Consider the following 23,911-nt stretch of genomic DNA (forward strand, 5'->3'; position numbering starts at 1 on the left):
CTCACAGCTTGTAGAAAATATCAGGACATAAGGGAGAATTTCTACCCAAAATTCACAAAAATATGCCCGGAATTCAGAAATTTGAATGACGACCAAAAACTCCCATACCTATTAGGGGAAGAGAGAAATTGCATAACACTAGCGGCACACTATGTTACAGCTTGCCATAAACAGAGGGACAACCAGCAAATATAAGAAAAGAGTATATATAAATTATATGAAAGTATATATTTATACACTCGGGGATATATCTGTTTATACACTGTATGGATAGATCTGTATTTTTGTGAACAAACATGAATGTTTTCCGATGCTTTGGCAACATAAGATGTAACTTGTCATGCCAATAAAGCGATTTGAATTGAATTGAATTGAATTGAGAGAGAGAGAGTGGGGGAGAGAGAGAGAGAGAGAGTGGGGGAGAGAGAGAGAGTGGGGGAGAGAGAGAGAGTGAGGGGGAGAGAGAGAGAGTGGGGGGGAGAGAGAGAGAGAGAGAGTGGGGGGAGAGAGAGAGAGTGGGGGGAGAGAGAGAGAGTGGGGGGAGAGAGAGAGAGTGGGGGGGAGAGAGAGTGGGGGGAGAGAGAGAGAGAGAGAGAGGGGGGAGAGAGAGAGAGTGGGGGAGAGAGAGAGAGAGAGAGAGTGGGGGGAGAGAGAGAGAGAGTGGGGGAGAGAGTGGGGAGAGAGAGCGAGAGTGGGGGAGAGAGAGAGAGAGTGGGGGAGAGAGAGAGAGAGTGGGGGGGAGTGAGAGAGAGTGGGGGGGAGAGAGAGAGTGGGGGGGAGTGAGAGAGAGAGAGTGGGGGAGAGAGAGTGGGAGGGAGAGAGACTGGGGAGAGAGTGGGAGAGACTGGAGAGAGACTGAGGGGGGAGAGAGAGAGAGAGAGACTGGGGGTAGAGAGAGAGAGAGAGAGACTGGGGGAGAGAGAGAGAGACTGGGGGAGAGAGAGAGAGACTGGGGGTAGAGAGAGAGAGAGAGAGAGAGACTGGGGGTAGAGGGAGAGAGAGAGACTGGGGGGGGAGATAGACTGGGGGAGATCGCTGCACTGGTGGCCTGGGACTCAACCCTGTGACCCCCCTTAGTGTGTGTGTGTGTGAAGCCAGACCCTGCGCTGTGTCTCAGCTCGCTAACTGGAAGATGGATTACCTCTGTTTCCCTTGATGTGTTTGTCAGTGGGCAAAGTGAAGGAGAAGAGAAGAAGGCGAAGAAGCGGAAAGAGGAGGAAGAATCAGCTTCCTCATCCTCCTCCTCCTCCTCCTCCGAGGACAGCTCGTCGGAGGACAGCTCGTCGGAGTCGGAGGAAGACTCGGAGTCGGACACCGCCAAAAAGACCAGGAGGAAGGTGAGCAAGCTCAGGGTTGGTTTTTGTTCAGGCGTGTTTAAAGGATGCAGTAAGCTGGTGGCCATAGTGTTGGACTAACAACCCAGAGGTCGAGAGTTCAAATCCCACCATGGCAAGCTATGAAACTGAATCCAATAAATCTGGTCATTTGAGTGCTGGCACCAGTAAATGACCATGAAGGTTGCTGGATTGTTTTAGTTCATTAATGTCCTCCATGGCCAGGACCTGCTACCCCTACAAGGTCAGGCCTACATGGGTGGCACGTTGGGGTGAATTTCCGCTCTCCCGCCATAGCATCGGGAAAAGAGCCATGGAAATCCCCGGGAAAGCAGTGTGAACAGCGGACAAATGGGGGAACCCCAGTGGAAATTTACCCCCTTGGTACCCTCAGCCCAAATAGGGATGGGCAACAAACATTCCGCGTTGAGGGTCACCCACAGTCCCAAGAGCAAATGGGGAAAAAATAAACCTTCTCCTGAGGCTCCACCCACCCACCACAAGCACCCTTTCCCAGTGGTCCTGTCCCCTCCCCACTTTTTTTTTTCAAAGGTGCACTTTGATTTTCTTGCAATTGGAAACTTCAGACTTGTCATTGCGTTCAGAGTCTGCTGTTGGGGCCGGGAGCCTAATCTTCACCAGTCTTTCAACAGATTACAGTCGGAGGAACTTGGCTGTTCTCGGCTGGTTCCCAGTTCATTCAAGAGTTGGACAGGTGGGAACAACAGCAACTTGCGTTTATACGGCACATTTAATGTAGTAACGTGCCCCAAGGCGCTGCACAGGAGCGTCCACAAACAAAATTTGACAGCGGGATTCCTGGGTTTTCTCAGTGTAATCAGCGGAAAGGTGCCATAATCTGGTGTGGGCGGGATCAGTCATTGGGGTGGGGTCCACTCACTTTGGGTTCAATGTCCTCTCTAAGTTTTTTCTTGGGTGCACAGCCCCTTTAACAAGCTGTGCGGCCCGCTCAGATTCCCACGCATGCGCGGTTTTTCCTATTGTAAAGCCGGCACGCCGCCTGCACGGGATCTCCAGACGCGCAGCCGCCCAGCTTAACGGGAACATTGTTTAGGTTCTCGCCTCCCATTCCCATCCTACAAAAATGAATTTGGATTTGAGGCGATGCGTACATCATCTGCCCTCGCGTCCACATCTGCCCTCGCGTCCACATCTGCCCTCGCGTCCACATCTGCCCTCGCGTCCACATCTGCCCTCGTGTCCACATCTGCCTACATGTGTCCACATCTGCCCTCGTGCCCACATCTGCCCTCGCGCCCACATCTGCCCTCGCGCCCACATCTGCCCTCGCGTCCACATCTGCCCTCGCGTCCACATCTGCCCTCATGTGTCCACATCTGCCCTCATGTGTCCACATCTGCCCACATGTGTCCACATCTGCCCACATGTGTCCACATCTGCCCACGTGTTCACATCTGCCCACATGTGTCCACATCTGCCTTGGTGTCCACATCTGCCCTCGCGTCCACATCTGCCCTCGCGTCCACATCTGCCCTCGCGTCCACATCTGCCCTCGCGTCCACATCTACCCTTCGTGTCCACATCTGCCCTCATGTGTCCACATGTACCCTTTGTGTCCACATCTGCCCTCGTGTCCACATCGGCCCTCGTGTCATCCAGTGTAACTACAGGCCTTATGTGCGGGTTGGGGTGGAGGGGCTTAAATTAGCAAACTACAAGATTCAGAACCTGGCGGCATTTGACTTTAAAAAAAATCTCCAACCAACAAAGCATGGCAGTGAGTTCTTCCTGCCCCGACCCCACCCCCGCCCACCACAACTCTCCGACCCCCGGCCCCGCCATCTCCCCCTACCTGAGGTGGCCACCCCAGTTGCATCATAAACGGCTCAAGCACCCGTCGACAGTGATGCACCTTGGGAATTTAGGTACGCTGCACATGCTCAGACTGGTCAATCCCAATGTGGCATCACCGACCTAGGCCCAAAATACCAACTCCAAGCCCACAGAGTTTTGGGAAAGGCTGATTGGCGCGTGAGGGAGGGAGGAGTGACTGAAAATGGGAAAACGGGAACGTTAAACGAAGACAGGGAAAGCCTGAAACTTTCATTGGCCTATTTACTTTTCTTTCAGTCTTCCACGACTAAACCACCGCCTAGGCCGCTCAAGTCTAAGCAGAAGGCGATCTCCCTCCTTGACCTGGATGATTGTGAGTCTTTTGCATTCAGTAGCTCAGAGAATAGTTAATAAAGGTGGTAAAATTAATCTTCAGTGTCTCTGTTGAGCCCATTCCTTTGAAACGCTCATGCTACTTTGGATCTCCAGATTATTACGTTAACCATATTAAAATATATCCACGGCTATTAGATGTGTGCGCGCAAAGCTGACACCAAAGTGTCACGATTTTACGTCACTCCGCCAGATAGGGACAGGGGCGATAGCAGCTCAGAAATTGCGTTGCTACACCAACCGTCCTGTTCCCATGGCCGCCATTTTCCTAGGGGCCTCTGCACCCGCCTGTTTCAAAATGGGATATTCTAATCGGGGGCCCTACCATGTACACATGCTCCGCCCATCGGGGGCGGGGCATCGAGATGGTTAGCCAGTGGTCCTTGAAGGGCCCCACTGCAGGCTCGGGGGGGGGGAAAAAGTACCTTTTTGAGGAAGTGGGGTTTGAAGATTTTTGTGGGGCCAGTCAGAGCTCGGATACTTCTAACCGGCCCCACAACAATCGTTGTTCCTTTCACTCCTGAATCGGCTCATCAGACCACTTCCCAGATTCAAAAATAATTCCTATCAATTGCCGGGCTATTGAGAAAGGATTTGGGGCTGTTTGAAATTTATTCTCAGGATGTGGTCAACACTGGCAAGGCCGTATTTCTTGCACGTCCCCTGTGGCCGTGAAAGGTGGTCTTTGGATTGCCGCAGGTTCCTCAAAGTCATTTGACTATTGTGAAGGAATCGCTTCGACCTGAAGTGTCAGAAGCTGCCTGGACTTGGTATAATTACCGTGGCCTTTTGCTGTATCCGTCATTCATTTGGCCAGAACTCCATAGGGCTGAAGTGTTCGATGTTCAGTTAATGAGATCCAAGAGTTCCGAAACATTTGATCGTTCTGGTTTTGGAACATGATGTGGCTGCGCTAGATGTGTTCTCTAGGTCTGAACCCAGGTGACTCCAGAATTTGCTCTGGATGGTGGGGTGCTAATCCCAACCTGCCGATTGCCAACCTCACTACAGCTGAAACTGGAGCTATGGTGCAGCTCCCCTCCTGGGGCGGAGCTCCCCTCGTCCTCCGGGGCGGAGCTCCCCATGTCCTCTGGGACGGAGCGCCCCTCTTCCTCTGTGGCGGTGCTCCCCTCCTCGTCCTCTGGGACGGAGCTCCCCTCGTTCTCTGGGGCGGAGCTCCCCTCCTCGTCCTCTGGGGCGGAGCTCCCCTCGTCCTCTGGGGCGTAGCTCCCCTCGTCCTCTGGGACGGCGCTCCCCTCGTCCTCTGGGACGGCGCTCCCCATGTCCTCTGGGACGGCGCTCCCCATGTCCTCTGGGGCGGAGCTCCCCTCGTCCTCCGGGGCAGAGCTCCCCTCGTCCTCTGGGGCGGAGCTCCCCTCGTCCTCTGGGGCGGCGCTCCCCTCGTCCTCTGGGAATGCGCTCCCCATGTCCTCTGGGGCAGAGCTCCTCTCGTCCTCTGGGGCGGAGCTCCCCTCGTCCTCTGGGACGGCGCTCCCCTCGTCCTCTGGGGTGGAGCTCCCCTCGTCCTCTGGGGCGGAGCTCACCTCGTCCTCTGGGGCGGAGCTCACCTCGTCCTCTGGGGCGGAGCTCACCTCGTCCTCTGGGGTGGAGCTCCCCTCGTCCTCTGGGGCGGAGCTCCCCTCGTCCTCTGGGACTGCGCTCCCCATGTCCTCTGGGACTGCGCTCCCCATGTCCTCTGGGGCAGAGCTCCTCTCGTCCTCTGGGGCGGAGCTCCCCTCGTCCTCTGGGACGGCGCTCCCCTCGTCCTCTGGGGCGGAGCTCACCTCGTCCTCTGGGGCGGAGCTCACCTCGTCCTCTGGGGCGGAGCTCACCTCGTCCTCTGGGGCGGAGCTCCCCTCGTCCTCTGGGGCGGAGCTCCCCTCGTCCTCTGGGGCGGAGCTCCCCTCGTCCTCTGGAGCGGAGCTCACCTCGTCCTCTGGGGCGGAGCTCCCCTCGTCCTCTGGAGCGGAGCTCACCTCGTCCTCTGGGGCGGAGCTCACCTCGTCCTCTGGGGCGGAGCTCACCTCGTCCTCTGGGGCGGAGCTCCCCTCGTCCTCTGGGGCGGAGCTCCCCTCGTCCTCTGGGGCGAAGCTCACCTCGTCCTCTGGGGCGGAGCTCCCCTCGTCCTCTGGGGCGGAGCTCACCCCGTCCTCTGGGGCGGAGCTCCCCTCGTCCTCTGGGGCGGAGCTCCCCTCGTCCTCTGGGGCGGAGCTCACCTCGTCCTCTGGGGCGGAGCTCACCTCGTCCTCTGGGGCGGAGCTCACCTCGTCCTCTGGGGCGGAGCTCACCTCGTCCTCTGGGGCGGAGCTCCCCTCGTCCTCTGGGGCGGAGCTCCCCTCGTCCTCTGGGGCGAAGCTCACCTCGTCCTCTGGGGCGGAGCTCACCTCGTCCTCTGGGGCGGAGCTCCCCTCGTCCTCTGGGGCGGAGCTCCCCTCGTCCTCTGGGGCGGAGCTCCACTCGTCCTCTGGGGCGGAGCTCCCCTCGTCCTCTGGGGCGGAGCTCACCTCGTCCTCTGGGGCGGAGCTCACCTCGTCCTCTGGGGCGGAGCTCACCTCGTCCTCTGCCCTCTGGTATTTTTGTGATGGAGCTGTCCTTGGTCCTGAAACATAGCAGTATTGGGAACATTGAGCAGCACTGGACAGTTCCAAGTTATTAACTCTTGCTCACTAATGCAGAAACAGTATAGACTTCTTGTTATGGATGTCCTTTTACTTTTTTTTTTCAATTTCAATACATTTTAACACTTGGGTGAATCATTATAAGACAGGAATCCATGTCTTGACTCCATTTTACTTGGAGCCATATATAGATTTTCAGTCGTGGACATCATGTGTCAGGAGGTGTCTTAGATACGTCAGTGTTGTTGCAGTGGCAGAGGCTTGCTGGGAGTTATGCTGCAATTACGTCAAGCGCAGACCATGTGCTTCCTTCTCACAGGGGAGGCAATGGGCAGAAGGGTCCCTCCAGACCCCCCCACCCCCAATCATTCATGACCAGATTGATGGTGATTTAGGAGGAGGCCCGTCTGCCTTCCCAACCACAGGAAGGCGTGAGGGGCCTGCACCACCGGGCATGGCTCCAAATCTGGCTGTGGTCCGAAGGTCCTCCTGGCTCGAAGATCTCTGGGGAGATTGAAAGAAAATGAACTTATTTGCCCTATTGAGCGGGAGCATCGCACAGCAGGAATAGAACCTGCCTGATTTTCCATTAATGGGAGAATGAACATTGGGCTGGCTCTCTAACAAAGATAAGGGCTTCCCTGACTGATTTTCCTCCCTGCGCTCCGCTCAACACCCGGGACATTAAGACGAAAATCTAGCCCAGTGCACTATCCCAGTTACTCAGCTAAAAATATCACACAGAGACGCAAATGCTAACCGTGGGCCTGCCCCCCCAGTGCAGCTCACACATGGTGATCACAAGTGGTGCAGGTTAGATCCTCTGTTACATTTCAAGGCCTGCAGTTTCCGCTCCGGGCAATTCGCCCGAAATTGGCCAAACCAGAGCAAAAGATCGTGGAATTTCTAGCGCAAATTAGGCCCGGCGCAAACAAAGTGTCCACGATCTTCTGCGCTGGCTTAAAAAAACTGGAGGTCGGCCCTGCCCACAAAACCGGCCACACTCCCCCCAGCTCGAATTCATCGCCACGATGAGTTTCTGCTAATTGCGCCCGTTTGCGGGCCTTCAAGGAGGCTCCTAAAATCAAGCTGGTTCTTTTGGGTGCGAGGACCCGTTTTCAAAAGCTTTTGAGTATCATTTTTTTTCATTCACTAAGAAACTGACTGCTGTACCCCAATGTAACTAGCAAATGGTTCTGTATAGTTTTTTAAAGTTATTTAAAATCAGGTTGCTCCCAGGTGGTGGACTAGACACTGATTTAAAAAATGTTTATTTTTTGTGATAAACCCATGTACTAATGAAACTGCACCAAGTTCTTGCTCTTAAATACATCAAGGAATATTTTTTATAGCAAAAAATCTTTTTTTTTTAAAACGATTGCGCTGGTTCATGGCAGATTTTACGTTCGGTGATATACAAATAAGTTGAGCAGAAAGTTGGCCAAAAAAAACTTGGCAAAGGTTGCACCCAAAGAGGAACCTCTACTCCCCCGCCCCCACCCCCCCCCCAATCGTGTGTCCAGCTCATCAGTGACGCCTGCTGTAGTCAAACAGCTCTATTGACACCCCACTTTTAACCGGCACCTAAATAACCGGAAATCTCTGTTAACCGGCAAAATTCAGGAGTAGGTTCAGGTAAGTTTTACTTCATATTAGTGGCTGTTCCTGGATCTGTGGCTGTGTATCTGGGGTTCGTGCACTTGTTGCTAAGCAACAGGGACGCTTGGTCTGTGGCCGGAGTTCCTGCACATGTTGCTAAGCAACAGGGAAGCCTGGATTTGTTCTGGTATCCGGCACCGACGGGACCGGGATGGTGCCGGTTGATTAAAAATTCCGGATGACGGAGAGGGTTATCTACCGAGGCTAGTTTTAACAAACAATGAGTCAGACTCCTGTTATTGAGGTGTTCCGACTTCCGACAGCGCCAGGAAGCCGAGTAGTGGCAGTTTGGAAAACTACCCCCACTGACTAACTCGGCCACCGCGGGAGACTCGGACTCGGCAACATTTCCGGTTATTGAGGTGTTTTCGGAGTATGAATTTTGCCGGTTAATAGAGAATTCTGGATATTTAGGTGCCGTTTAAACGAGAGTTTCCTGTATTTAGTGCTCTGTGGCATTCCCCTGGTTTGTCTTGTCAAGATCGGTAGCTTGGCATATGGGGAATCACAGTTGCAGAGATGTGTCCTGTGCACATCACTGCACACTGCGCAAGTCAAATAGGTGCCCATTTACTTTGCCAGACCGACGTTCGCTGAGGGCTATTTTCGCGGCCACATAGTTGTAAGTTACCCGGAGTTGATGCTTCTCCTCTTTCCCCTTTTCTCTTTCACAGTCAGCAGCCCCTCAGTCCTCCAGACCAGCCCATCACCCAACACATTATCCAAGAGTCTCAACCTGGATCTTCAGGGACTAACGTTGTCCGACACAGCCCTACCCTCTGAGGTGAGTGTTGTCATACCTTGAGGGGTACAAGGGTTATTTGTTTTTAATTTATTCGTTCACAGGCTGTGGCCGTTGCTGGCAAGGCCAGCATTTATTGCCCATCCCTAGTTAACCATGAGAAGGTGAGTGGTGAGCCGCCTTCTTGAACAGCTGCAGTCCGTGTGGTGAAGGTGCTCCCACAGTGACTTTGCCGTAGCGGTTGTGTGCTTGCTCGGCCATTTCAACGGGCAGTTAAGAACCAATCGCATTGCTGGGGGTCTGGAGTCAAATATAGGCCAGACCGAGTACAGACGGCAGATTTCCTTCCCTAAAGGACATTAGTGAACCAGTTGGGTTTTTCCAGCAATCCGGTAGTTTCACCACCAGCTTTTTATTCCAGATTTATTTAATTAACAGAATTTAAATTCCCCAGCTGCCATGGTGGGACTTGAACTCACGTCTCTGGATCATTAGTCCAGGCTTACTGGATTACTGGCCTAGTGACATTACCACTATGCTAACTGACATAATAAAACTCACTACGCACTTGGTTTGAGTATAAAGCAAGGCTTTAATCAACTTGTTTCAGAACATGGAGGTCTAGTTGTACTTCACTAGTTCCTGTCTTACAAAATGTCCCTGATCAAGCTGGGCCCACACCCGACCATTTATTCTCCTTGGACGGCGCCACCAGCTGGCCGTCCAGCGTTATTTCATGAGTAGTTCTTTGTGATGATGATTTATAACACTACCATTCCCCTTCAAGCTGATATGCTGCGACGACAAATGTTGAATACATCTGCCCAAATAACGGGCGGGGTTGTTCAAGTTTAATTTCACATGCTGACAAACAGGATCTGGTAAATTCTTCATGTAACTGGTTTTTTGGGGGATTTCCGTTTTTAAGGCCATTCTTCCTGCCCACTCGATTTTCAGTTGAATTTGGGCTGGGCCCAGGGGGTTGAAACGTTGGACGAGGAGCCCTTCCTCTGGCTACCCCCACCCGTCGCCGGTGCCGGTGCCTCTGGGGTTTTCCACTGGAGGCGACGACAGATGTTGAATACATCTGTCCAAACAACAGGCAGGGATCTTCAAATTAGCCATTGATGACAGGAAAACGTCATTAGATGTATTCCTCGTCAACAAAATCAAATCCGTGCCAGATGTTCCTGGTGTACAGTGTTGTTTCGTCATGTGAAGGACGATTTTAAGTATTACGTAGGATATATGGCTCAGAAACAGGCCATTCGGCCCAACCAGTCCATGCCGGCGTTTATGCTCCACTCGAGCCTCCTCCCGTCTTTCCTCATCTAACTCTATCAGCGTAACCCTCTGTTCCCTTCTCCCTCATGTGCTTGTCTAGCCTCCCCTTAAATGCATCTACAGGAAACTCTCGATTTACCGGCACCCAAACAACCGGAAATCTCGGTTAGCCGGCAAAATTCAGGAGTAGGTTCAGGTAAGTTTTTCTTCATATTAGTGGCCGTTCCTGGATCTGTGGCTGTGTAATCGGGGGTTCCTGCACTTGTTGCTAAGCAACAGGGACGCTTGGTCTGTGGTCGGGCTTCTTGCAGCTGTTGCTAAGCAACAGGGAAGCCTGGATTTGTTGGGTAAAGAAGTTTCTTCTGAATTCCCTATTGGATTTCTTGGTGACTGTCTTCTATTGATGGCCTCTAGTTTTGCTCTTCCCCACAAGTGGAAACATTCTCTCTGTATCCACTCTATCAAAACCTTTCATAATTTTAAAGGCCTCTATTAGGTCACCCCTCAGCTTTCTTTTTTTAAGAGAAAAGAGACCCAGCCTGTTCATCCTTTCCTGATATGTAAACCCTCGCATTTCTGGGATCATCCTTGTAAATCTTCTCTGCACCCTTTTTAATGCCCCTTCCTCCCACCCTAAGGGACTGCGACCGAGGCTGAGGAGGTGAGCTAACGGAGGTGTTTAAAACGATGCAAGGATTTGATAGGATAGATCCAGAGCAGCTATTTTCTCTTGTGGGGGAATCCAGACGAGGGGGCATAATCTTAAAAAATTAGAGCCAGGCCGTTCAGGAGTGAAATCGGGAAGCTCTTTCTCACAGAAAGGGAGGTGGAAATCTGGAACTCTGTCCCCCAAAAGGCTGTGGATGCTGGAGGGACAATCGGAGCTTTCAAGACTTGAGATCGATGGATTTTTGTTAGGTATGGGTTTCAAGGGCTAGGGATCAAAGACGGCTAGATGGAGTTGAGGTGCAGATCAGCCGTGATCTCATTGAATGGCGGAGCAGGCCTGAGGGGCCGAATGGCCTCCTTCTGCAGAGTGGACAGTGAACCAGACTCGGTCTGTAGTCATCCTCCCTGCCCCCAGTGGGTCCTCAAGAGCAGTGGTAACTGACGAGCCCAGTGAGGCGCCCCAATTCAGCTGCTGGTCCTTTGTCGTCTTGTTTCAGGTGTCGAGCCCCTCGCTCGGCGGAGCGAAAACCTATGAGCTGCTGCACCGCCTCACGGGGGAGGGGCTGTCGGTGGAGTACTACTTCAACAGGCGGCTGTTCAGCCCCGACCAGGCCATGGTCTCTGTCCAGATGCAGTTCACCAATAACTCCGAAATGGAATTCAAAAACCTCCGCATCGGCGAGCCCAAGCTGCAGTCGGGAATGAGGATGCATGGATTCAAGGAGATTGGTAAGAGTCTGGGGAATTAAGCCCCTCTCCCTCAGTCATGAAAAGCTGGACATAGTCAGCGTGTCAGGCAGCATCTGTGGAGAGAGAGAAACAGAGTGAACGTTTCAGGTCGATGACTTTCTGTCCTTTCTTAGCATCCTTTTTAGCCCCCTTCATGAATTCTCCACCTCCACATTCCAAAAAATCATTGTCTGGTGGAGCAGTTGGAAACGTAGGCCCTCCTTCAGTGCCTTCAGATACATAGAAACATAGAAGATAGGAGCAGGAGTCGGCCATTCGGCCCCTCGAGCCTGCTCCACCATTTAATGAGATCATGGCTGATCATCCAAATTCAGTACCCTGCCCCTGCCTTCTCCCCATATCCCCTGATCCCTTTAGCCTTAAGAAATATATCCAACTCCTTCTTGAATATATTTAATGAATTGGCCTCAACTGCCTTCTGTTGTAGAGAATTCCACAAGTTCACCACTCTCTGGGTGAAGAAATTCCTCCTCATCTCTGTCCTAAATGGCTTACCCCTTATACTTAGACTGTGACCCCTGGTTCTGGACTCCCCCGCCATCGGGAACATCCTTCCTGCATCTAGTCTGTCTAGTCCTGTTAGAATTTTATAAGTTTCAATGAGATCCCCTCTCATTCTTCTAAACTCCAGCGAGTATAAGCCTAATCGACCCAATCTCTCCTCATACGTCATTCCTGCCACCCCTGGTGAATCTTCGCTGCACTCCCTCCATGGCAAGAACATCCTTCCTCAGATAAGGCGACCAAAACTGCACACAATACTCAAGGTGTGGTCTCACCAAGGCCCTGTACAACTGCAGCAAGACATCCTTGCTCCTGTACGCGAACCCTCTCGCTACGAAGGCCAACATACCATTTGCCGCCTTAACCGCCTGCTGCACCTGCATGCTTACCTTCAGTGACTGGTGCACAAGGACACCCAGGTCTCGTTGCACTTCCCCTTCTCCCAATCTATTGCCGTTCAGATAATAATCTGCCTTCCTGTTTTTGCCACCAAAGTGGATAACCTCGCATTTATCCACATTATACTGCATCTGCCATGCATCTTCCCAATCACCCAACCTGTCCAAATCGTACTGGAGTTTCTCGGGGGTGACTCTCCCACTAGTCATATTTGGAGATTGTCTACCCAACTCACAATGAGCAATGCTACAGGAGATACACTGGTGAATAGACAACCCTTACGTTTGGATGTTGGTTCTCAGTTAAATGACTGTAACCGAGTCTGTGCAGAATAAAATTGATCAAAGATCAGCCATGGTCTTATTGCACGGCGGAGCAGGCTCGAGGGGCCTAATCCTGCTCCTATTTCTTATGTTCTTCAAACAGATTACCCTGAAATAGTGCCAACACATCCTATACAAAGATTAGTCCAGCCTCGTCTTCCAGATTTAAAAGGTAGCGGTGACCGGAATCTAACGATAATATGTCTGAAACCCATCGAGTGCTTCACACAAGCTTGGAATTCAGCCTCTGGTAATGGCTGTTAATTGTATGTGACGCTGTGACATCACAATTAAATTACAGAAATGGAAAAAAAAAGGTTCATTCATATCTGTAGGCCACTTAGCGGGATGGGGTTGTCAATGGAAATCTAATCCGTCCAAATTTGTTGATTTACTGCAAGAGTCTCGGGGAAAGTTGAGGACATTTGTTGCATTTCTGAAACTGTAACACTTCACTGTTCAATGGCCAGACACCTTTATACCGCATCAAGATATTCTAAAACACAAAAGGACCGCTCGACCCAGTAAGCCCTTTGTACAACATGAATTGGCTTTCAAACCAACACAAACTTCTAAAGGAGATCTACAGGAAGAAAATGTTCTGAAGTTTCTTCCTTCCACCGCCTCCCCCCTCCCTATCTCTGTAACCTCCCCCCACCCTCCGAGATCTCCGCACTCCTCTAATTCTGGCCTCTTGAACATCCCCGATTTTAATCGCTCTACCATTGGTGGCCGTGCCTTCTGTTGCCTGGGCTCTAAGCTCTGGAATTCCCTGCCTAAACCTCTCCGCCTCGCTACCTCTTTTTCCTCCTTTAAGACGCTCCTTAAAGCCCACCTCTCTGACCAAGCTTTTGGTCACCTGCCCTCATTTATCCTTATATGGCGTCAAGTTTCATTTGATAACTCTCCTGTGAAGCACCTTGGGACGTTTTACTATGTTAAAAGCGCTTGTTGTTGTCGTCAACAACTTCGATCAGGTTTAAAACTCCAACTTGCGCTGGTCTAGGGGGGGGTCACCTGTCTGTGGTCTGAACAGGAATAGCAATGGGCACTTGTGCTGCACAACTCCCCCCTCGTAAGGAGTCATCACGAGGCACCTTGTCTACAGCTAACCTGTTGCTGCATTTCCTCTGCCCCAGTCCACTACACAAGATGTTAAGCCCCTTGGTTTCTTGTCGATAGATAAAGTAGCATTCTCCAAATGTCACTGGGAGTTCCGATCAACAGCAGCTAAAACAAATAACCAACACACGAGCAGATCCAAGCAGCATCCAGTACTATTTGGCCATAGGGTTTGATCATGGCCTAGAGGAGGAGAACTCCGAGCTGTCACAGGAGCAAGGACGTCCATTTGGAGCTAGGCCGGAGCCTGGTGTTGAAATGAGTGAGTGGGCCAGGTGTCACAGAAATATGAGGCCCAATACACAGATGCCCTCACACACACGAGAATCCGAACCTAGATACACACACAGGTTGTGAGTCCCCCCAACACACAAAAAGCCACACTCCCTCCATATAGGAAAAGCCAGAACAGACCCCACCCAACACAAAAAAATCCAGACCCCTCCCGCCCCCAAAAAAATTCAGACCCTCCCCAACACACCTGCTCGCTCAGGTGGGCATAAAAGGTCCCCAGGCGCTATTTGGAAGAAGAGCAGGGGAGGTCTCCCCCCGGTGTCCTGGACATCATTAATTAGTTTATTCATCAACCCACATAACAAAAAACAGATGACCTGGTCATTATCACATTGCTGTTTGTGGGAGCTTGCTGTGCGCAAATTGGTTGCTGCGTTTCCCACATTACAACAGTGACTACACTTCAAAAGTACTTCAGTGGTTCTAAAGCGCTTTGAGACGTCCGGTGGTCGTGAAAGGCGCTATAGAAATGCGAGTTTTTTTTCTTGTCCACCCTGAGGAGACTCTGTTTCTCTTTTTCAACGTCCACAGAGGTTCTCCTGCCGGGCGAGGTCGTCACGGATACGCTGGGCATCGACTTCTGCGATTCCACCCAAGCGGCCAACTTCCAGCTGTGGTGAGTGACGGTCACCGAGGTGATCATTGTCCGGGGAGCTGCACATCCCCCCCACCCCCTCTCACCGGCAGAGCTCCATTCATGGTGGGAATGGTCACTTCTCCGCTGGGAATGAAGAAAAAAAAACAGGGAATCTTTCAAGAATTTATTGAGTTAGAATTCACCCGATAATTCTAATAACCAACCCCATTACCTGACTGGGTAAAGAACATATTGTACAGTGCAGTACTCTGCGCTGGGCTGTGTGTGTAATGGATGTACACGCATCTCCTGCAAGTGCAGCAGTCACACAGGCAGCGGTCCAACGGGTACCACAGAGTATCATTGAAAATGCAAGGCGGCAGCTTACAGGATCACAGAGTTATTAGCTGATTCCTACTACAGTGGACCCCAAAATCTACGTGCCACGTTAGAAGAAAGAGCTTGCATTTAAAGAATCGGAGAAATGTACAGCACAGAAGGAGGCCATTCGGCCCATCGTGTCCGTGCCGGCCGAAAAAGAGCCATCCAGCCTAATCCCACTTTCCAGCTCTTGGTTCATAGCCCTGTAGGTTACGGCACTTCAAGTGAATATCCAAGTACTTTTTAATTGTGATGAGGGTTTCTGCCTCGACCACCCTTTCAGGCAGTGAGTTCCAGACCCCCACCACCCTCTGGGTGAAAAAAGTTCTCCTCAACTCCCCTCTAATCCTTCTACCAATTTATCCCCCTGGTTATTGACCTCTCTGTCAAGAGAAACAGTTCCTTCCTATTAACTCTATCTAGGCCCCTCATAATTTTATACACCTCAACTAAATCTCCCCTCATCCTCCTCTTCCAGAGAAAACAACCCCAGCCTATCCAATCTTTCTTATACAGCGCCTTTCACTCCCCCAGGACGTCCCAAGACTGCCTTTGGTCTCAGGGCGTGTTCAGTGACAGACAAGGTGGCACAGTGTACTGTCCGAGACCTGGGACAGCAAAGAAATTTGGACAGTCTCGCAGGACTAAAGTTCACTTCAGGCTTCAACCACTACAGATGGTCGGTGTAGGAACAGGCCTGCTGCTGTTCTTATTCGGAGACAAGAGGCACGAAGCTGGAGTGATATTTGGAGAGCTCTGCGTTACATCTCCTGCGCTGGGAGCTCTGAACCTTTGTCACTGTAAATGGTGACATAGTGACTCCCCCCTTCCTGGATAGTCTGGGAACGGCCATAGATTTGAGTGGGTAAATGACCCATTCCTTGGGTCAACTTGGCCCAAATGAGCCAAACTGTGTCTGCTTCCTAGTGGGAATGATGACGGGATGTTTAGCTTTAATTGGAGCTTTGCTGACCTTCCTGGGGCTGAGACTAGGGACCGTGGCGGGGGTGGGGAGGGAGGGGCCGAGACACAGGCTGGAGGTAGGTCTCGGGGCGGAGGCTGGGGGGCGCCTGGGACGGGGGCTAGTGGTGGGTGGGGGGCGCGGCCGGGGGGTAGAGGGGGGCCCGAGATGGGGACAGAGGGGGGGTGCTAGAGGGGGGGCCCGGGACCGGGGGGGGGGGGGGGGGAGCTAGAGGGGGGGATCAGGACGGGGGCTAGTGGTGGGGGTGGCGAGGGCTGGGACAGAAGCTAGTGGTGGGTGGGGTTGATGGTGGCCGGGGGCTAGAGGGGGGGCCTAGGGGGGGAGGGGCTGGAGGGGGGTCATGATGAAGGCTAGTGGGGGGGCCCGGGACGGGGGTTAGTCATGGAGTGGGTAGCCGGGGGCTAGTGGGGATTCCCGGGACAGGGGCTAGCGGGTGTGTTCAGGACGGGGGGTGATGCCAAGACGGCGGGGGGGGGTGCTAGAGTGGGTGCTGGAGGAGGCTAGCGACAGGCCTGGGATGGGGACTGGATTCAGGACCACCTTTGCCCAGTGTAATCCGCGACAATTATTACTCAGTGCCGTTAGAGGCTGTTGTGGGATTGCACTGTTGAATGGTGTTTTTGGTGCTTTTTCAGCTCCAAGACCAGGCAGTTTTATATGTCGATCCAGCCGCCAGTGGGAGAGCTGATGATGCCTGTCTTCATGACTGAAAACTCCTTTAGAAAAGAGCAAGGTGAGCGTCTCCTTGGCAACACCCAGCCAATCGCTGCGAAGGCGGAGTCTTGATCGGACAATGATAATTGCTGCACTTACCAAGTGATAGTCTCGCGAGCTTATCAAGCAAAGCCTTTGGTTAAACTACAGCCTGCAATTCCAGTTTCTCCTGGATATTCAGTTCTGTTTACGATGGTATTGTTCTCTATCCCTATTCTGGTTATACTGTGGAGCCAGCTGCCGATACCTCTGGCGTTATATTTAAGGTGTCTGAGCTGTAAGGAGTGTGAACTCTGTGCCTATCTGAACTCGGGATCTGTCACACCGATCTTAACTTAACTCCCGGGACAAGAATCTAACGGGATCGTCGGCTTTACACCCCACTCCCCGTTGACATCGTTGCTCCCATTGTTCCCCCTCCTTTACTCCTGGAGTCAACCAATCAGTTTATTAGCAGCCTCCTGTTACTGGACTAGTAATCCAGGGAACGTGAGTTCAGATCTCACCATGGCGGTTTGAGAATTTGAATTCAGTTAAAAGAATAAAAAAGTCTAGAAATAAAAAGCTGGTTTCGGGTAAAGTGACTGTGAAGCTGTCAGATTGTCGTAAAAACCTAACGGGTTCACTAATGTCCCTTTTAGGGAAGGAACCTGCCGTCCTAACCCAGCCTGGCCTATAGGTGACTCCAGTCCCACACCAACGTGGTTGACTCTTAACTGCCCTCTGGTGTGGGCCGGCCAGCCGATCAGGGCGGGCCGGCCAGCCGATCAGGGCGGGCCGGCCAGCCGATCAGAGTGGGCCGGCCAGCCAATCAGCTCCCTCACAGGCCTGGAGGAGTCCGTGTTCCATGTTTATGCTGAGTGTGAGAGGTTGCAGCTCCTTTTCCACTACTTGAAGGGGCACTTCAGTCCCACGCTCCTGATCTTCGGTCACCCGGTGCGGGGGGGGGAGCGGGCAGGTTGGAGGACCTCCTGGTAGGACTGCTCCTGGGGCCTGGCCAAGGTGGTCGAGGGGGTCGTTCGGCCTGACTGCCCCGCCTCTCTTCCGCAGCCACGTTCGTGCCCGGGCGGCCCTGGAGACGGAGCACGCGGTGTCCGCCGGCACGCTCGAGGCCTTCCGCGACCGGTGGGCACCGCGGGGACTGGAGTGCATCATCACCCCCTGGAAACAACATTTTAATTTGATTTGTTATGGTTCCTTTTTATTTATTTTAAGTTACAGTCCTTATTGTTTGTGCCTCCTCACAACTCACAATCCCGACATGAAACTAGGTGGGATTGTGAGTCGTGAGGAGGATGCAAAGAGGCTTCAAGGCGATTTAGACAAGTTGAGTGAGTGGGCAAATACATGGCAGATGCAGTATAACGTGGATAAATGTGAAGTTATCCACTTTGGTAGGAAAAATAGAAAGGCAGAGTATTATTTAAATGGTGCTAGATTGGGAAATGTTGATGTACAAAGGGACCTGGGTGTCCTTGTACACCAGTCACTGAAAGCAAACATGCAGGTGCAGCAAGCAGTTAGGAAGGCAAATGGTATGTTGGCCTTCATTGCAAGAGGATTTGAGTACAGGAGCAAGGATGTCTTACTGCAGTTATACAGGGCCTTGGTGAGACCACACCTGGAGTACTGTGTGCAGTTTTGTTCTTCTTACCTAAGAAAGGATATACTTGCCATAGAGGGAGTGCAGTGAAGGTTCACCAGACTGATTCCTGGGATGGCTGGACTGTCGTATGAGGAGAGATTGGGTCGACTAGGCCTGTATTCACTAGAGTTTAGAAGAATGAGAGGGGATCTCATTGAAATGTATAAAATTCTGACCGGGCTCGACAGGCTGGATGCAGGGAGGATGTTTCCCCTGGCTGGGGGGTCTAGAACGAGGGGTCACAGTCTCAGGATACGGGGTAGGACATTTAGGACTGAGTTAAAGGAGAAATTTCTTCACTCAGAGGGGTGGTGAACCTGTGGAATTCTCTACCACAGAAGGCTGTGGAGGCCAAGTCACTGAATATATTTAAGAAGGAGATAGATAGATAGATTTCTAGACACAAAAGGCATCAAGGGGTATGGGGAGAGAGCGGGAATATGGTATTGAGATAGAGGATCAGCCATGATCATATTGAATGGCGGAGCAGGCTCAAAGGGCCGAATGGCCGACTCCTGCTGCTATGTTTCTATGTTTCTAAAAAGGGGGCACATGGTTGACTTTTAATAGGCAATTGCCTGTGATAAAGAGTCAGTTCCCTCACAGGCACCTCGCGATAGCAGGAATGCTGCATAAGTGCAACAGAGCAAACTGCCCTCCTCACCCCCACCCTGTGCACCAGAGCAGCACCGACAGAGCTTAGAGAGGACTGCTGTACACATATTATGGGATTTTTGGACAAAGATTTTTTTTAATTTTTTTTCTATCCAAAACTATTTCCAATCCAGCGAATGCAGTTTAGGTTCAGAACAGGTCTCGCTACTGTGTGTTAGCACCTGTCCCTCTGTCTGTGTCTATATTAACTGTCCCAATAACCAATAACAGTCCCACTGGGTTATTTCAACCTAATCCGCCCGGCGGGAAACTGACGCGATCAGATAGGCCGCCCGTTTCGCACCTGCCACCCGATCTGACCCCCATGGTAATGGCGAGTATTTCAGCTCATCAGTAAGGAGGGAGGGTTGGAGGAGAGAGGAGGCCCCCCCTTCACCTAACCATGTGCAATATGCAATATTCAACACTTTTGGTCTCGTTGGGGGGGGGGGGGGTCATTTTTAATTGGGTGATGGTGTTAAATGAGCGATCTCAAATTAGCCGGCCATTATACGCCCCAGCCCATTTTACATTCAATTCAAGTCAATGGAAAGTCAAATCGGACTGGCGTATAATACGCAACTAATTCGACCGTCCATTTTACACCTTCACCCAAAGGTAAATTTAACCCGTGGAGTCCGAGAGCATCCCAGTGGTCCCAATGTTCCGCCCCTCCAACACACACACACTCACACTCACACTCACACATACACTCACACACACGCACACACGTACAAACACACGCACACTCAGACACACAGACATGCACACGCTTACACTCGCACTCAGACACACACGCACAAACACAGACACACGCACGCACTCACACACAGACAGACACGCATAAACACACTCACGCACAAACACACACAGAAACACAGACACACACACATGCACAAACACACGCACAGACACACACACGCACAGACATACACACGCACAGGCACAAACACACGCACAGACACACGCACAGACACACACAGACACACACATGCACAGACACACGCACAGACACACACACGCACAGACATACACACGCACAGACATACACACGCACAGGCACAAACACACGCACAGACACACACACACACACAGACACACACACATGCACAAACAGACACAGAGACACACGCACAGACATACACAGGCACAGACACACATGCAGACACACACACAGACACGCACGCGCACTCACACACACTCGCACACACACACACAGACACACGCACGCGCACACACACGTGCACATCTTGTTAAAGGATACAAGGGCCCCAGTTGAAACCTTCAGCTCTTGGGATGTGCTGACTGAATCCTATTGCTGCCAAACTCCTCAAAGGTTCTTCCGCAGGACTTTCGGCGGAAAGCCCCCGAGCCAGAATTCTCTCGGAGCAGCTCCCGCTCCGCCGCCCTAACTAGGCTGGAGAGTGCGGCGGAAATCCCGTTTCCGCGCGTTAAAGGGGATTTCCATCCCACTTCTGCCAAACGTACAGCGACAGAGCGGGAACAGCTGCGCAGAAATTCCCGGCTTTTGTTTAATTAACTCAGAATGGATGAGAGAGGTCATTGACGAGGAAATCGGATGTGGTGAGTCTCTTTGGGCCAGCTTTTATACTGATCAAATCGAAAATATCTCCTCCGAGGAGAGAAGTAAAAAGGGGAACCAATTGCCGGGCTATGGGAAAAGAGCAGGGAAGTGGGACTTTTGGCAGAGCTCTTCCACAGAGCCGGCACAGGCACGATGGGCCGAGTGGCCTCCTCCTGTGCTGTAAGATTCTATGATTCGAAGTCATTTTATTCACAGTATTTACAAGAGTTTCAAGGGGGGATTATCCTGGAATCTCGAGCGGTTTCTCTTAAAGATGGACTCAATTGTCCCACAATCGCTGGGACCAGATGATCCAGTGAACACAGACCCAGGAAAATATCCCCTCGAGTGTCTTCCCTCACCTGGTAATGCTTCCCCTTAAACTCTTATTATTGAAGGAGGGGATTTGTCGAATTAGACTCCCTGGATTTCCGGCAGGATTCTCCAGAGAAAGATCAGCAAAATCACCATCCCCCCCTCCCACCCCCCCACAAAAGAAACTGCGTAAACGGCAACCTACATTTATATAGTGTCTTTAACTTAGTAAGACGTCCCAAGGCGTTCCACAGGCGCGTAACCAGACCAAAGTGGCCATTTGCACCTTTTTCTCCAGGGTTTCTGCTGAAGATACACTTTTTTGTTTTATGTGGATCTCCAGTGGCGTTGCCAATGGAAAGTCAGGACAGAGTGCGTCCCCCCACTCAGCGAGTGAAGTTACGGGGATCTGCCATGTCTGAAGCTCCAACTAGTGGTAGAAATTTGCCTCTGCAAGCGTGACTGCGTGACACAGAATGGTGTTGCCCAATTAAAGAGCGCGCGACATACGTAGCACGTTTCATTTTTTTTTACAAATTCATTCATGGGATGGCCCAGCGACGATGAAGGGACAACGATACAGTTACAAGCCAGGATGGTGTGTGACTTGGAGGGGAACTTGGAGGTGGCGGTGTTCCCATGCGCCTGCTTGCCCTTGTCCTTCTAGGCGGAAGAGATCGCGGGTTGGGGTGGTGCTAGACTAATGGACAGAGATTGATTGATGGTTAGTCATCAACTCCATTATCATTGTACCTTATGACGACCAGGCCAACTAGATGGGGGTTCTTTTTGGTCTAGTGTGACATAAGAAAACTACTAGGCACTTGGTCAGAGTATTAAACAAGGCTTTAATCGACTGTTTCACAACATGGAAGTCTAGTTATCCTTCACTAGTTCCTGTTTACAAAATGCCCCTGAGCAAGCTGGGCCCGTGCCCGAGTATTTATACTCTCCCTGGACAGCGCCACCAGCAGGCCGCCCAGTATATTTCATAAGTCCTTTCTGCATAAATGGCACGATTTATGTCATTGTGTTTCCGATGGTTCTAGCAGGAAAGCTTAAAAAAATTACCCGGTGAGTGCTGAAGACCTACTGGGCATAATTGGCTCACCATGACTGAGCCCAACAGTGCGAGGGAGCTGACTTTAGCGGCAGTAACATCAGAGTGATTCACCGATCCTCATTCCAATCGTGCATTTCCATTCAGGCCTCATTGCGCTGTCAGGCTCAGGTGCCCCGAAGATATCGTCAGCACTGACTGCTTAAATAAAACTGTCCAACAAATCAACAGAAATAAGGGGGTGGCGGGAGGACTCGCGGCTTTTAATCATAATTCATTATAACTGATTGCTTCTTGATGGTACAGCTGATGAGATTTGCTCTTTAATCACTTCCTGCCTCCGCTGTTGATTGATAACCAGCGACACACTGCTCCTGAGGAAAGTGCTGCAATCCATCTTCAAAGTAGTCTTTGAAAATGCTCCGAGCCAGTAACCTAATGGCTCGGTGCTCTGATCTGCCAGTAAATTAGCAGGATTTATGCCTTCACTCACCAGCGAATAGATCCCATGCAGTCATTACTTGCTCAGACTGGATGGTAATGTGGTTCGTTTTTCGGATTTTTCTGTGCCAAGAGTCGCGGCTGCTGAAGAGTAAGTTCAAGCCGGGTGAGGCGCGACATTTCACCCCTGGTTCGGACCCGCGCGAAAACGACAGGCAGCAACTGCGCCAGGCAAAGTCGCCTCGAGATCGTGGCATTGCTGCACGGGAATCAGAAGAAAAGATTACTACGGTTAACTACATTTCAGATGTAGTTCACTGGTTGTAAAGTGCTTTGGGGACGCATCAAGGCCGAGAAATGCGTAAAAGAAATGCGCCTTTCTCCACCTCGAGACGTCCCAAAGCGCTTTACAGACAATGAGGTAATTTTTTTGAAGTGTGGTCACTGTTGTAATGTAGGAAATGCGGCAGCCAATTTGCGCACAGCACGATCCCACAAACAGCAATGAGATAATGACCAGATCATCTGGTTTCTTTTTAGGGATGTTGGTTGAGGGGATAAATATTGGCCCAGGACACCGGGGAGAACTCCTCTGCTCTTCTTTGAAACAGTGCCATGGGATCTTTTACATCCACCCGAGAGAGCAGACGGTGTCTCGGTTTGATGTTTCATCCGAAAGTGCAGCACCTCCCTCAGTGCAGCACTGGACTGTCAGTCTAGATTATGTGATTGAGTCTCTGGAGTGGGACTTGGAAGTCACAACCTTCTGATTCGAGAGCCGAGCATGCTACCCACTGAGCCACAGCTGACCCTTGAATATTGCCGGAAGGAATGGGTGAGGCAGAGGGTTAGAACAGTGCCCTTTAACCTTTAGGCCTGTGGTTCAACTCATCGGCAGGCAGAGGGGACAACAGTCCTCCCGTCTCCATTGGGGAGTCAGTGGGTTAGAACGCAGGGCCTGACGATGGACTCTTGCCCAAGGAATCGAAGTTATAAGATTCTGAGGGGGATTGATAGGGTAGATGCTAAGCGGTTGTTTCCCCTGGCTGAAGAGTCTAGAACCAGGGGTCACAGTCTCAGGATAAGGGGTCGTCCATTTAGGACAGATGAGAAGAAATTTCTTCACTCAGAGGGTGGTGAATCTTTAGAATTCTCTGCCCCAGAGGGCTGTGGATGCTCAGTCGTTGAGTATATTCAAGGCTGAGATCGATAGATTGTTGGACTCTGGAGGAATCAAGGCGGGAAGGTGGAGTTGAGATCGATGATCAGCCATGATCTTATTGAATGGCGGAGCAGGCTCGAGGGGCCCCTACGGCCCACTCCTGATCCTAATTCTTATGTTCTTACGTTCTTGTGTTGCTCTCTGATCTAGCTTTGTGGAATCTGATGTGAAACCTGGGCACTTTTTGGAGCCCACTGAACGAGACTGGGGTTCAGTTCAAAAGTACAACTAATGTAGTCGTCGCAGTTGTTCGATTTTTTTTTTTTTATACCTCATTGCACTTTGTTTCCCCACTTTGCTCTCATAGAACAGCTGTTAAATACCAGCGCTGGTAAGTAACAAGGCTCGGTGTGTAACTGTGTAGATACCAATCCTGCTGCACATTGCTGCTTCCCATACTGCCGCTGTGTTTGTCTGTGACGTCCGTGC

The 23,911-nt window shown here is 51.4% G+C and overlaps 1 protein-coding gene across 7 annotated transcripts in view; it reads left to right on the plus strand.

The window, feature by feature from the left end:
• Positions 1-23,911, plus strand: part of ap3b2 (adaptor related protein complex 3 subunit beta 2) — a 202,580-nt gene that overhangs the window by 171,560 nt on the left and 7,109 nt on the right. For all 7 annotated transcript variants that reach the window (XM_085972170.1, XM_085972168.1, XM_085972172.1 and 4 more), the window contains 7 exons: positions 1,169-1,337; positions 3,447-3,522; positions 8,494-8,603; positions 11,012-11,243; positions 14,438-14,522; positions 16,482-16,579; positions 23,790-23,813. In XM_085972170.1, coding sequence (XP_085828296.1) covers positions 1,169-1,337; positions 3,447-3,522; positions 8,494-8,603; positions 11,012-11,243; positions 14,438-14,522; positions 16,482-16,579; positions 23,790-23,813 — 794 coding nt within the window. The remainder of the gene's footprint in view (positions 1-1,168; positions 1,338-3,446; positions 3,523-8,493; positions 8,604-11,011; positions 11,244-14,437; positions 14,523-16,481; positions 16,580-23,789; positions 23,814-23,911) is intronic.

This window comes from Somniosus microcephalus, chromosome 32, assembly GCF_052327205.1.
Source record: "Somniosus microcephalus isolate GS21.2 chromosome 32, FLI_Smic_1.0, whole genome shotgun sequence".
NCBI lineage: Eukaryota > Metazoa > Chordata > Chondrichthyes > Squaliformes > Somniosidae > Somniosus > Somniosus microcephalus.